General features: G+C 27.2%; 1 protein-coding gene across 8 annotated transcripts in view; it reads right to left on the reverse strand.

Moving 5' to 3' along the window:
- LOC107440981 (calcium-dependent secretion activator 1) overlaps positions 1–15,698 on the reverse strand; it is an 82,261-nt gene that overhangs the window by 31,908 nt on the left and 34,655 nt on the right. For 4 of the 8 annotated variants that reach the window (XM_043046046.2, XM_043046049.2, XM_016054090.3 and 1 more), the window contains 5 exons: positions 15,165–15,200; positions 9,074–9,175; positions 6,548–6,611; positions 4,838–4,961; positions 1,589–1,639 (listed from right to left, as the gene is read on the reverse strand). In XM_043046046.2, coding sequence (XP_042901980.1) covers positions 1,589–1,639; positions 4,838–4,961; positions 6,548–6,611; positions 9,074–9,175; positions 15,165–15,200 — 377 coding nt within the window. The remainder of the gene's footprint in view (positions 1–1,588; positions 1,640–4,837; positions 4,962–6,547; positions 6,612–9,073; positions 9,176–15,164; positions 15,201–15,698) is intronic. The other 4 variants (XM_016054101.3, XM_016054095.3, XM_043046047.2 and 1 more) reach the window with 3 other exon arrangements.

Genomic DNA, 15,698 nt, shown 5'->3' on the forward strand with positions numbered 1-15,698 from the left:
GTTTAATCAAACAAGAATTGTAATAGTCTTGTTTGTTGTCCAAATCTGTTTATAAGTTTTTCAATGAATTCTGAGTCATTTTTGATTCTTTTCTTATGCCTACTGAGCATGCACAGGTTTGGGGGGAAGATAATTTGTTAGAGGGTTGTACCCCCTTTAATATTATTCTGCTGGTGCCCTTGTTATCTATACACACAAATTGAAACCTGTTAAAGAAGTTCCCTTTTAAAAAATTTTAAATAACCATTTAGACGCCTATTTCTACAATACTAAATTAACACTCTTAAAAAGTTTTGTTTTTAACTGTTAAGAAAATTGTAGATTGGGAAATCAATCAAAGAAAATAGACATAAGTCTTTAGAAATGAAATTCAGTGTGACAAAAAATCTGGATTCAGGGAAAAAAATGTTTTAGGTGGCCTTAAATGAGTAGTAACTTTTTTCATTGACCTTCACACTTAATTCAGGAAAATGTATGTTATGACAAGAGTAGAGAGGATAAGCCATCAGAATAGCACGTTAAGTAAGCAGAGGTGTAGGAGCAGAACATGAAGAAATAAGTAAAAAGGAAATGTTACAGAAATTCTTGGTTTATTTGATGTTATAAAAGGTTTAGAAAGATACTAAAACCTTGGACAATTTTCCACAATATATTACCTAGGAGAAGAAGAAACAACGCAATATGGGTAAGATATATAACTTCTGCCTACTCAATTAAAAGCTGCTCCCTTCCCATGAAAAACTCTTTAACAGGTTAAACTGTATTAAATATGTTATAAAGATAAATGGATGGGTGGGCAAATGTAAACAATAACAAGCGTCCTTAAACCGGAAGAAATTTAGAAAATTTCTGGTGTATCCCTCCGCTTATGTTATGACTACGAGGCAATGTGTGAACAAGTTTAATATTCTATGCAGTTTTGTTATTGTAATTTGGGTTCAAATCTAAACATAATTGTANACGGGATGACAAACACACGATCGGCAACCTTGAATCTTCCCCAGTATTTAAGTAGCTTCGAACTTTACTCAGTCTCTTAACCATTTTAGACTGTGCAATCTTGCACAAAGTATTGTTTAATCACTAATTTATTTTACACCTATACGCTTGCGTAACCACTCTGACCCCCTCTCCTCCCTTAATCTCCGCACTATCTAAGATGAAGATGATAATGCTGAAGTTTAAAGGCTGAAAGAAAGAACTCGGTACATGTGAAATGCTGCAAAAGATATGATGCAATAATATGACGGCGCGTTTTTTAAATCTGCGGCATAAAAATATATCGGAAGCAGTAACCCGGAAGTCTTGAAAGAGCAATTTTACCACTAGCGCCACCACCCTTAGCTTTACACGATTACCCATCCATAGCAACTAACTCCTTTTAGTTGCAATGTAAAAAAAGATTAGAACTGGAAAAAGATTAAAACTGGAACTAAGCATAAAATATGTCGAAATATTATTAGAAAAAAATGTGTATGCACATTATATATGTTAAATGAAAATCACATGCAGTAACATAAAAACAACACAAAAAGGAATAACAGGAAAAATGCAAATTTAAAGCTCAATAGCATACTCTAAAGTTTACCTTGTTCTTCAGGAGGTTGTTGTTGCTGCTGTTGTTTTGCAGCTTCAGTTCCTACACAAAGCCAAATGCAGCACAGAGAGTAAAGGAACAAAAGAAAAGAGTAAAGAAAGAATTGCACTAACACAAATTATAAAGAAGATACATACGTAGATCAGAAATGACTGAAAGTTGAAAATTTGCATTTAGGACACAGTTTAATAGTTTGCAAGTTGTTTAAAGTAAAAATTACCACTTAAAAGTAAGGTAAAAAATATTATAAGATCATATTAACATTATAAGTATTAAATTTTTACTTATAATAATGAATATATAAAATGCTCTAAAGAGAAAATATAAATAAAACTTAAAAAACGAAAATAACTGATGAAGTCCATTAAACTGATGATGAATTTAAAATTTTTGGATGAATCCTATAATTTTCAAAACATTTTATTTTCTACTTCTTTTTTATTTTTCTTAGCAAATCAGCAGTATTGAAATCCCCATGTTGCAGGACTTGACATACACTGTTTAGTTTCAAAAGCTAAAACCACCAAACAGGAACAGTTCTATTTTGAGAAAGAGAGATAGGCTTAAATGAATGTTTTCTCAGGTTTTAAGGCGTGTAGTCACAATTCTTTATTCCTTCCTTTCATTTTGGCTTATATAAATTTCCGATTCTGAAAATCTGATTTTGCTTTAACTTGAATAGAAATATCTTTATTCTACACAATTATATTCTAGCTTTGCTTTAACAAGAAGAAAGGACATTTTTGAAAAATTATGAACAAGTGCTTAAGGCAAAAAACAATATGAATAAAGCATAGATGAAAGTACATATATTGACTTTGCCTTGGTTGGATGAATAGATGAATTTGACAGACATAAATTTTGTGTACTATTCCTTTATTTTTAAACATGAAAAGTTATTATTAATTTCAAAAGCAGTTTTTTACAAATAATTTATAAGAAAAATATATTTAAAATAAGAAAGGTTAATTTAATTCTAAAAAAGTTTTCTTTGAATATCATCACTGGCTAAATTAGCTTCAAAAATTAACATAATTGTTAGATATATATGTCAGCAATATTTTTTTAACAAAATTTGCATATTTTGCTTTAAGAAAAATACTTGTGAAACATTTTACCAAACGTCAGTATTTATTACCAAAAAACTCATAAAAGTAAAATAAAATTTAAAAAAAATTAGCATCAGCACTGCTGAAAAGTGAACAATCCATTAGCTTTATGATATCTAAACCCTATCTCGATGAATTCAAAGTAGACCTGATACATGCATAAACACGTTTTCGGCCTTTTTTGATATGCAAACATATAATGCACACGCTACTATTTCTAAATTCAATAATTAAAACAACTATCAAAACTCTTTTTTTTTTTTTAAATATTTCAATGAAAAGAACTATTTATTACTATCGTATGTCCTGGGGCATAAGTCTGTATTATAAACAATAAGACAGATATAAATAACTCTGTATCAATTTACTCCTTTCAAAAACTATTTTTACTATGTTATATAACAGGGTTGGCCAAACTGCAGCTCTTTGAAGGATTATTTGTGGCTCTCAATAAATGAACCAGAGTTCCCTTTTCATTTTTGCGCTATTATATTTCAACAAATTATTATCATTCCGCATGGGTTTCAAAATGTTTTTTAAATTACTGACAACAAATATGAAAGATTAAGTGGAACATTGGAACTAATTTCATTTCCGCCCAAGATAAGAATGATATGACACATCGAAATTTACGCGAACGAACATAAATAGTGGCGTAATCGTCCAACTCCAGACCGATTAACACGATCTACCAATAATTTATTCCCTTTTTTCTAAGAAAAAGTAAGCTAGAAGGAATATTGACAGAATTCCAAAATAGATTTCAAGACTTGAAATATTTTAAATCATCATGATTTTTTTCGGAATCTATTCGAAATTACCATAATTCAAGGTAAGTTTTCCATTTCCAATATAATTAGGAACCAAAAAGCATCTGGAGAATTAGAATTAATAGAGATGCACGAAGATCAAGCTCTACAATTAAAATATAAGTCGACATCGATTACTGAATTATGGAAATTTGTACCAGAATCGAAGTATCCTGAATTAAAAAAGGCTGCTTGTCGAATTATTTCAAGATTTGGAACAATGCACTTAAGTGAATCAATTTATTTCACTTTAAAATTCGTGAAATCCAAACACCGATCAGTAATATCTCAAGAAATTACTGCGAAGTGTTGTCACCAATTATTCACCAAATTTTAAAGAATTATCAAGAGAAGTAAAATAAATGTGTTTAATATTTAAATTCAATACACATATTTCGTACTTTTACTTATATTATAGATATAATTTCTGTAAAACAAAATTTTTTAATTACCTTTTAAATATGTATTTTATTAAGGCTCGCGAAAAATTTCAAATTTTGAAAAATGGCTCGACTATCAAGGATCTTGGCCACCCCTGTTATGTAAAATTAATTTTGCATTTTCTCTCTTACTTTCTTTACAGAAAAAGGTTTTTTTTACAATTCCTTAAAATACGTTCTGAAAAATTAATATTAAAGAAAGTTAATTTATTTAATAGTATTTCAAAAAATATAACACAATGAAAACTTTTAAGACATAACATAAAGCTACAAATTTAAAGATTTCAGATCATCATCTATGTCAGATTCAGTAACATTATCAGCGTCTTTATTCGGGTCTCAATTTTGAAAAGGATTTTACTTCAACTTCATCTGCTGAGTCCCACAAAAAATAATTTTAAACCCCATCCAAAAATTCGAAATTCCACACTTATCAAAAGTTGTCACAATAACAATTAAATTTATATTTTGGAGATGGTCTCTCACAACATCTTTATTTGAGGGAAAATGTATCATATTCAGAGAGATTTAATAAGTTCATTTATTTTCTAATTTCAGAAATTTTCATATTTCGTTCAGACAGCGGTTGACATACACCTGACATACCAGAATAATCAATATATTGTAATCGAAAATTAGGTTGACTTATACCCCAGGATATACAATAATTTATCTGTTTAAGATTATTCATAATAAACAGTAAACAGAATTTAAAAAAAAAAAAAAAAAAAGACATGATATTTATATTTAGTAAACCTATTTTAAAAGAAGGAATATAAAACAGACAATATACTTTTAATTTAAGACACTTATTTAAAAATAATATTTTTTTTTGTTTATACTTAAATAGATAGTACTGTCCCAAATTTGCAAATAATTTACCTTCAATTTTGGCTTGTTCTGATATTCTAGTGTAGTTTACGAGTGCTGCATTTTCTAAACATTTTTTAATAACTGATCTGACTTCTTCTGGAGGAGCTGGAGTCATCACGTCTTTCATTAAAACCTAGAATTGGATTTTATTTGTACATATAAACAATGAATCTATCATCGACAGAAGTTTAATTTTTTTAAAAATTTTTTTGTGAAGTATATACAGTGGTCGGAAGTAGTAGAGATATTACCATAGGCGCTACATTTTTTGTAGATTGTAATAAAGTACGCTTCTTTTTAAAAGTAGTAGTGTAGTGAGTGGACAATAAAAACCAGTAGTTTTCTGGTAATTACTTTTAACGTTAAATGTTAACGTTATTTAAAGAGTAAGGTTCACACATAACTAATTTTTTAAATCTGATTGGTCAACACAGCTTTGTCAATTGGCACAATGAGAACGTCACTGTGTTCAAGGGTTAATGTGAATTACATCTCCAGATCTAGAGCAGAAAGTTTTCTTCAAATCAGAAATTTATTTCATACTTTGCAGGTTTCTCATTTGGTATTCTATATAATGCATTGGAAATGTGTAAAGTATGAATCGTTTCATACATTGCCATTTAGTTTTAGGCACTGCAGACAAGGCCTGGACATTTTATAGAATATCAGGTTTCAAACTTTGCCAGTAACACATAGAATTATAGTTACTTAATATCATCACAAAGAGCTACACGTAATTTAGTGTTGGTTTTTAGCATTTGTTTTATCTCCTTTTTTTCGCAAAACATTAGAGAAAGAAATTATATAATAAAGAGTAATCTCTCTCCAGAAATATATATTTTATTTTATTTTTATTTTATAACCGTCGTTGAACAGCCGACCCAATTTCATGGGTTTACGACTACTTACGTTCAACTTCGTAGCCTTGTAATTTTGAACCAATCCAGAAGACAAGGAAACTCCTGGATCAGTACCCCCAGAAGTATGATTTGTAATGGGTAAAGGGAAGACTTTATGATTCTACAGATTTAACGTGCATCAGTCACCATTTACTACACGGGGAGTCTTCGGCCGGCAAGGATCGAACCCACGACCTCTTGGATATGGGCCCAAATTTCTACTGTAAACAGATGTTCTATGGCTTGAAGAGCTTTTAAAATCTAACTTTCTCAAATTTAATAAAATAATAAACTGCTAATTTGCTAACAAATTTATTAGGAACTTGAGCCTCTGATTTTATGTGATAAGGGTGCTTTAGAGATTTTACGCTGTATACTAGGCAGGGTCCACACAAACAATTCATAAAAAAGAAGATTTAATCTATAACTTTATAAAATCTATAAGGGCAGGCTCTAATTTAAGGCAGACTCCCGGTGAGATGTATTAATTGTGTAACACTTTTAAGACAAAAATCAGGAAAACAGTCTTCAAAAGAGATGCCTGAAGAAGACCAGGGCCCACCCTAGGCTACTGAGCCAGTGAAGAGAAAAAAGAAGCAAATCTACACAGTGAAGTTTTTGACATTCTATTTTTATAAGCAAAACATTCTATTTTTTGATAAGAAAAAAAGTGAAATCTATTTTATAAAGCAACAAATAAGTAGCTTTTAGCCTTCATTTTCAATATATGTATTTTCCTAGAAATACGTATATAGAAGTAATATATACATTTCAAAGTGAGTGAAAAATACTAGCTAAGAATAAACAAAATTTTACATACTCTCTCCAACAAAGAAAGTGCAGCTTTAAGTGCACCTTCTGGTCGACCAAAGGGGAAGCAATACCTAAACAGGGGAGAGAAAAAAGTTAATTGGCCAAAAGATAGAAAAACATATGTTATACAGCAAAATACATTTTGATTGAAAAGACAAATGAATGGTACATATCTATATTTACAACTAGGACTGGGCTATAAATCAATATATTGAGACATCGATTTAACGCCTGTATCGGCAGGCCGATACAGCGACTTTCGTTCCAGGCGATGCATCAGAAACCTGATTTAAGCCGTCGAGTAAAGAAGACGAACGATATAGCGATAAAAGACACGCAAGGATGTCTCACGTTCCGATGCCAACTCGCACTGGGAAAGACGATGCACGTATCGTTATATTGAAACGGCATTGAAGGGTGAGCGGTAGAATCAGAATCAGTTTTGAGAACATATATCGTGATCTCACATGTTCGTTTCCGCATCACTTAGTTTTTTCTTCCTCTTTGTCGCGACTTGATATCGTTTCTTGTAGATTATTTTCAGTGGGACTGACTTTGCGATCGCCGTCATTACCTTGTTCTGAACGTAATCTATTATTGAAAAGAATATAAAGAAGCGTTTCTTAATTAATTAGGTAAAATTTTATTTTGAAACAAAAATTTCTTTGAACATAAGTCAATCAACTTTGTTTATTCAAAAAAATTAGTAATGTTTGCGATTGTCACTTCTTTTTTTAAAATCATTTAGCACTTTGTTTTATTAAAGAGTATAATTGTGTTTTTTAATTTTCTTTCAATATTGTCAGTTGAATATATTATCGAATATCATAATTCTTTTGTTTTTATTTTTAAGAAATTAAACCTTACTTTGTTTTTTTCATTCAGAATTCCGTAATTATTCAATTTAACTTTATTACTTATGTGAAATAATAATGATAAAAAATAGTGTTGTTTTAAAAGTGTTTTTTTGTTTTGTTTTGTTTAATTTATTTAGCACTTCATTTTAAGCATACAAATAATTTTTAACGAACTTATTTTTTAAATTTTCTTTCTATATTGTTAGGTAAATATATTGATAAATTTCAATTTTATTTATTTTTTTATTATTTATTTTTAAACTAAGAAATCTTTCATTATTTGTGCGATCGTTTTTAGAAAATATACCATNTAACGAACTTATTTTTTGAATTTTCTTTCTATATTGTTAGGTAAATATATTGATAAATTTCAATTTTATTTATATTTTTATTATTTATTTTAAAACTAAGAAATCTTTCGTTATTTGTGCAATCGTTTTTAGAAAATATACCATTAATATCTTTCTTAAACAAAACATATACATCAAATTCATAAATTGATTAAATCAATCTGAGTAAGAAGTTTTGATAGAAATCCGACTTTCTGCGCCTTACAAGTAAATGAATTTCAAAAATACTATATCGCGATGCAAAACTGACGATGCATCACTATATAAAATTTCTGATATCGCCCAGTCCTATTTACAACATAATTGAAACTCTGTGAAACCATTGGAAGATGCTGTGAAATGTTACTAAGAAATTTTTTTTATCAGCTTCAGAAAATAAATCAACAAGGCAAATAATGAAAACCAATATTTTTCGCAAAGCACTCTATTAGAAGATCAACAAGCCTATCTCATATATAACAGAAGGTATGGTGAAATGTAACAAGGTAGGTTTAGTTGCACAAATTGTTAGGGAGAGCTAAATGCAGAAAAAAAAATTTCCTTTCAAAATCTATAGCCTTACATAGTTATTCAACACAATATTTATCATACAGTAGATGATTAATTTTACATTTATGGTTAGTTTTTACACTGATTGGAGCAACTACATTGTTCACAGTAATAAAAAAATAAAAAAAGAGATTTACTTTATTATAGTACCAAGCTCCTCAATCGCTTAAATAGCATATATAGTTTAGGAGCAATCCTTTAAATGTTAATTGAGAAAAATACTTAAAAACTGCAAATTATTGAATAAAAATTTTATTAATTATTCAAATAACTTTAAGTAAGCAAAATGATATCAAAGAAGTCTTAAAAATGAAATAACAAAATGGTAATGTCCTGAAATGGTGAATATTCATCACCCTAAACTAAAAAATGAAAGAAAAAAAAAGATAGTTTATTTCAAGTCACATTGAAAGAAAAATTAAAGCAATGTTAAAATGACAGTTACAGACACAAATTAAAACCTTAACATTTAATTACGCACGCTAAGCTATGAAATAAAAAGATTTAAACAATTTTTTTTTTTTAAAAAAAGCGAGTTTAGAGTAGAGCTTCAAAAATTGGTCATACAGTGCCAAATGTAAACAATATTCTGTTTCAGGTAAACTGATAAAAGTTTGCTATTAACTAAATGCAAAAAGAAAGAAAGAAAGTGAACTGGGGTACATTAGAGACAATTTCTAAGAGGATAATCAAAACTTAAGAAAACAAATTTGCGAGTGGATTTTAAATAATAAGCTGATTTTGACTACATTATAAACAAAAGACAATTATAATTACCTAAAATGAGTAATTTGGTTTTCGAGAAGTATTCTTAATCGTTCCTTAATTTCGGCAAAAATATCTTTTTCTTCAACAGTCACAGTTCCAATGCCGTCTGGCCTTAGGTAGAAAACAACTTTTACTTTTTTAGAATATTATTTCAGTAAAGCACATATAATATTATAATAAAATTAGTATACTAAATTATATTTATAATATGCATAAATTTGTTCTTAAGATTGATACAATCTTTATAATAAGCTATGGAGTTTATTTAAAAATGGCTTTAACTTGCTTCTTGAATTTCAAATTAAAAAATTAATTTAAAAAATATTATTTCTTATACATTTTTATCAAGCATTATTTATATAAAGTATATGATGTACACAAAACATTTGATTATTAGAGAAATGTTTAAAACAAGAACACAGTTCGAATAAAAAAAAATGTTTCAGATCTTTTTTAATATGTAATTTGTACATTCATGTCACACTGTTTCATACAATTTAAGCTTTTTAAAATAATTTAGGTATGTGTTTACATTATTTTAGACTCTGAACAAACCATCCAAATGTAATGCATAGGTAGAAAAATTAACTTTTATAATAAGAAACTTTTCATCTTTGTATGCAAAGTATTGAATGATAATGCAAATTTTAAATTAAATTTAAAATTATACTAATATGAATGTTAACTATTTATGTTTCTTGAGATGATTTTTTTATTTTTAAAACCTATTTCGAAATCAGTTTTCAATATTTAGTAAATAAGCACAATAAAACTTAGTGGTAAAAAGAAGTTTAATTAGTTGAACCAATCTTCAATGAAACTTAGCTAAAGCGTTTGTAAAAAATTCGCCTAACTGTAAGTTACACCTTAATTGTTTTCTACTACTAACTTATACAACTAAAACACTTTATTTTACAAAAATCTCAGGCTCTTTAAAAAGCCATTATTGTTGAAAAAAATATTGTGGAAGTTGTAGATATTTCAGTTCATTATTTGTTTTTAGCTAAATATAATCTATGAAATAACTTTAATTAGCTTTTGAATAATTTTGTATTTGTGCAAAAAAAAATTCACTTTAGACTAAATTAACATTCATTTATGTATCATAGAATTAAAAAAAAAGTTATTACAAAAGTGGTTAAAATAAAATTTTAAAAAAATACAGCAGGATCTTCAACAACTTTTTAGACGCTACCATGCTAATAAACCAATATGATGTTTCAATTTTTTAAATACTAAAAGATCCATGCTTTAATATCAAGCAAATATAATATCACTTAAGTTCACTTGAAAGTAAAAATTATCATAAGATTAAGAAAATAACTAATCATTTCTAATAAATGTAATCATTAAATATACAAGAAAACTTTTTCCAGCTGTAATTTTTAACATTAATATTTTAAGAAATTTAAATTATGCATAATTAAGATTAACAATAGATGAACAACTGTGATACAACAGTGCACCATATCAAGTATTAGCTACTGATAAATATATTTTTACTACAATAACATTAATCAGAAAACGATAGTTCTAAGTCATACATAACAATAATATGAAAGAAACCTTTAAGGAAAATTTTGAATAATATCAAATATTTAATAAATGGAGTTAAAAACAAAAGGGTTTGTCCCTTAGAATCCAATACATTTCTGCAGAGTAATTTCATTTCTCTTAAAGTTTTAAGGAATAAATGGATGTCTTTTTATCAAAGTACTTTGTAATTTAAATACACAATATTAATCTTAAAACAATTGGTAGGTTGTAATATGAACAGTAAATTTATTAATTTAATATTTTTTTAAAAAAATATGAATGAAAAAAAAAAGATTTCTACAATTTTAGGTTGATGTCTTTAACATTCTTTCTGGTTATGTTTCAGTGCTTGGCAATCTTACAAATTACATTACAAACGAGTAGAAAACAAAAAGAAAAATTAAGAATAGAGAGTCCCTTCTAGTCTTTTCTAGAGTCTCTTTTTAATCGATTCTAGAAATATGTGAAGAATAACTTACTTTATTTTAACAGATTACACACAGAAGGATATATTTTTTCAGAACATTTAATAACATAATCAACATTTTGAAACTGAAAATTTTACTGTCTTTTAAGGATTAAAAAAAAATTCATGTGCTAAATACAACAAGTCTCTGTCCAGTTTTAAAAATAATTCATATGTTTCAAAAGTAAAAAAAGGTTTATCCACAATACTTCATAGCAAACAAACTAGTTTGATGATAGCATATATACATATATAGTTACTGAAGGATTATTTTTACAACAAAAAAATCAGAAGTTGATTTCCAAACAGTTTTATTTTTTACCATGATTGTTATTCAAAAGCATTTGAACAAAGAATATGAAAGAAACTGTGTACAGAAAATTAAATTAAAACAAAAAATGATTTTTAGAAAAATTCAAAATTAGGTTACACATAAAATGGGACTGTTCAATACCTATATCTAAACACACAACATAAATATTTAAATGGCTGAAATTTTCACAAACATTTAAGTTAATAATTTTAATGAACAAAACCCAGGATAAAAGAATAAAAATTTTTAAAGCAATACATTTCATTAAAGTTATAGTGTAATAAAAAAAGAAGAGAAAATTTGATTGTAGAATCCTAGAACACTTATCACTTTCAATATTTTTATTCACACAAAAGTACTATTAAATTGGTATATTTTATTTACCATATTCGTTTTTGAAGCTCTGAACACAAAAAAAAAAAATATTCACATAGATTTAGGAAAGGAACAAATAAATCTTTTTTCAAAACTTTAGGCCAGGAATTTTTAAAGGAAAAAGAAATATTTCAGCTTTGGAATAACATGGATGGTTAACTGATTGCTCTGTAATTCCAGACTGATCTACGTTAAAATTCTTGAATAAATTTTCCTAATCATAAAAATTGCTTTTTTCTTAGTGAAATTTAATTAATCATCTGTTACCAAGTATTTAATTAATCATTTGTACTGTAATACCTACACCAAGGGAAAAAAATAATTTTACATAAATTACAGAAAAAGTGACAATTTTGACCTTTACAAGTATCACTCATAAGATTTTTCTAAGTTTTATAGATTTCATCAGGTCACAAATGATTTTAGGGAATTGAACTCAAAATATTACAACACATAAATTAATAAAACTAAAATTCATATTCTTTTGTTTTATCACCTACTTGTTTAATAAAGAATTATTTTTAGCTCATTAATTTGTTCTTTACTCCATTTTAAATTCTGAAACAAGTAGAAGAATTTTGAAGTATTGCTGATAAAGAAAAATCATACAAAAAAAAAAATTCCTTATTCGAAAATGGTATGATTTCCTAAATTCTAGGCTTTGATTTAAAAAAAAATCAAAATTGAAGTTTTTTTTTTTTTTTGGCAACTAATGCCATCTGTGTTGAGCTTTACATGGTTAACCATCCATATAATAATTTTTAAAATGGCTTGACATAAATGGTTAAAACACAATAAAAAGAAATAAAAACTGGCTGGAAAACATTGATAGTGTGTAAACTTAAAAGTGTGTGCAATAAAACTTGGTATGTGATTCAGCTGATAAAAAAAGAGGATGGGAAAAAGTGGTGCAATGTTATATCACAGTTGGTCAGAAGAAATAAATCTGCAATCATAAAATAAATACAGAATCAACATGTTAATAATAATAATAATAAGCAACATGTTATATCAGTTTAATGATGATTAAAAAGTGGATGCTTTAAACATGCAACATCTTTTGCTTTTCATTCCATAATTTAAATTATTTACATCAACACATTCCACAAATTGTCAGAACAATTAAAATTAATTGTTAGTTACTAAATCCGCTTTTAGAAATAAGATTTTTTAAAAATTCCAAATTTTATTCCATGTTAAAAAATAATTTTATTCCCCAATCCTAGCTGCATTTTGCAAAGAAAACATATTATATATGAAAATCAAATGTTGTAAAACTTAATCTCAATAATGCAGAGTAAAATATTTAGAAAACTAAACCAAGTTAATGGCAATTTATACTTTAATCTTAAATAAATCATATAAATTTTGATTTTTTTTCTGGGAAAAACTAACAATAAAACCAAAAGTTTAAAAAAAGCAGCAATATAAATTGCATACAAGTTTAAGTTTTCTAAGCAAGCATACTATTTCTACATTCTAAACTACTCTATTAAGGAAAAAGAGATACTTATAAAATAAAAGTGCCTAAAAATGTAAAAGATTTTAAAGAAGTGGAGCTGATAAAAAAGAAGTTGCAAGAATTTTCTGCAATTCAATAAGTTTAAAATGTTTCTTATTTACAAAATGCTGATCAAAACAATTAAATATAAAATTTAAAAAAAAAATCATAAATTTAATGCCAAAATACTGTCCATTATTGTTCTATCAAAGATTTCTAAATCACAAAAATGGATTGTGTAAGAAAGAAAAATAATTTTTGAGGATGATTCTAAAGCTAACATAAATGTTTTAGGTTTAACTAAAGCATGGCATCAGCTTCTAAATAAATTTAGATTTCTAAAAACAATCTTGCAATCAAAGTAGTTACTAAAATTTATTTAACATGTTAGCTTTACTATACTAACAAATAAAAAGAAATACTAACAAAGTATAAATCTAAAGAACTACAAAATTATCAAGGTTCTAATAGGCTAAGCAGTTTTTTTTTCTTTTAATATTTAAACCAGAGATGTATCCAAAAAAAGGTGCAGTACAACTAAAACTTTTTAAAAAATAAATTGTCTCTTTAAAAGTACTTAGAACTTTACAGAATAATGGAAAAATTGTTTTATGAGCACATATAGTCAATTAAGGAGCTACAATAAAAAAGAATACAATATAAAGAAACTGAGCAGTTAAATGAAAAAACTAATGTATGAGCATTATCAACAATGATAATTTTGGAACATATTATTATTGGTGTTGATAATTTTTCAAAGAAAAAGGAAGATAATTTTCTTTTTTTTTAAATATGGTGTGTATTCACATAAGTTTAATTCCCAAACTTTAATTAAGCACATTATTTTATCAGATTTCAAACGAAAATAATAACATGGAATTATTATGACGGAAAAAATATTTTTGTTTTTACTTAAAAATAAAATATACTGAAGGAAAAATATTACCAATTTATTTTGCTTTTTTGCCCTCCATACAAAAAATACTAATTTTTAACATTCCTTATCACATTTCCTATTCTTTCAAAACCAAATTTATTAAAAAAAAAGTGCTTTCTCATAAGTTTAACCCTTAACTAGGTAAGGATACCATAACAAAATTTAAGTTTGAAGTAACTCTGCTTAAAACTTAGAGTATAAATTTAATTTTCAAGTATAAATCAGTGATTCTCAATTTCAGGAGTAAATTAGTTTCAAGCACTTATGCAACAATTGTAGCTTGGAGTACTTAGTGGTATGGTCGATTTAGAAGTCGTTCACGCAGCTGATGAAAAATTGGAGTCATGAGTTTGAACATGGCAGTCGGTAAAACAAGTGGCATGTATATGCCACAAAGTGCGCATTAAATTGGATTCAAGTCCTCTTGTTGGTTGGTTGTGGTGTAGAAGCTTGGAGAGAGGAGAATCAGCTAAGGTGCTGTCCATGTTATCTGACCAGGGACAAAATTTTACATGAAATTAGAATAAACTATTTGACCAGGAGCCAAACTACATGGCATTTTTACCACAGTCATTAAAATGCAGAGTGCCTAAAAAATGAGATTAGGTTTGGTCATGGTTAGGTGATGTGAGTAGTTTTGAATATAAACCAACATTGTTCAGTAGTAAATATCCATCTGCATTAGCTGGTCTAAATAATGAATAATTGGTAACTGCAGTAATGTACATCTCTAATTTAAACATAATTCTGGCAATACCATTATTTATATTTCCCACAATACCCTAAACATGACTTTCTTTCTGTAACCATTTATAGTTAAAAATATACATGCAATTATCGTGCACACTAGGGTAAAACATCAACAGGTAAGGAATTCTAAAAAAAATAGATAAAAAGCCAAGCATAAAATATAGTGCACAAAAAAGCAAGGCAGACAACAATGGACTAACGTGCAGAAAAGTTATGACATACCTCACATCTGTAGCAACCTGTCCAGGTGGGGCAGTACTTTTGTGTGTGAAGTGTGGAATTAGCATTAGTATTTTACCCAAAAAAATAAACACTATAAACTTTGAAATATTCCTTATTAATTATCCCAAGTAAAGATTTTATAGCATGAACAACTTACTAAAATTCCTCAGAAAGCACGTGTTAATTTCATTAGGAACAAAGCATGAACATAAACATTGAACATTTTTTTAAAAACATTGTTAAATTTGTGTTATTGATGAAATTATATTTAATAAATATGACAGATTTCTTTCTCTCAAATTAAGACAGAACACAAGTTTTGTTAGTAAGAATAGCCAAATCTACAAATGAATAAAAAGTTTGAATAATTGTGACAGATATAAAATACTTAGAATGATCTTTATAAAAATTATCTTTACATCAAAAAACTTGTAAAAAAGAATAATGTTACACTATAAGTAAACCTTTGAATTTATGAATAAGGAAATTTCATACTTAAAATGTTATTTTTAATTATATATAAAATTGAAATAT

The sequence above is a fragment of the Parasteatoda tepidariorum genome, chromosome 10, assembly GCF_043381705.1.
Source record: "Parasteatoda tepidariorum isolate YZ-2023 chromosome 10, CAS_Ptep_4.0, whole genome shotgun sequence".
Taxonomy (NCBI): Eukaryota; Metazoa; Arthropoda; class Arachnida; order Araneae; family Theridiidae; genus Parasteatoda; species Parasteatoda tepidariorum.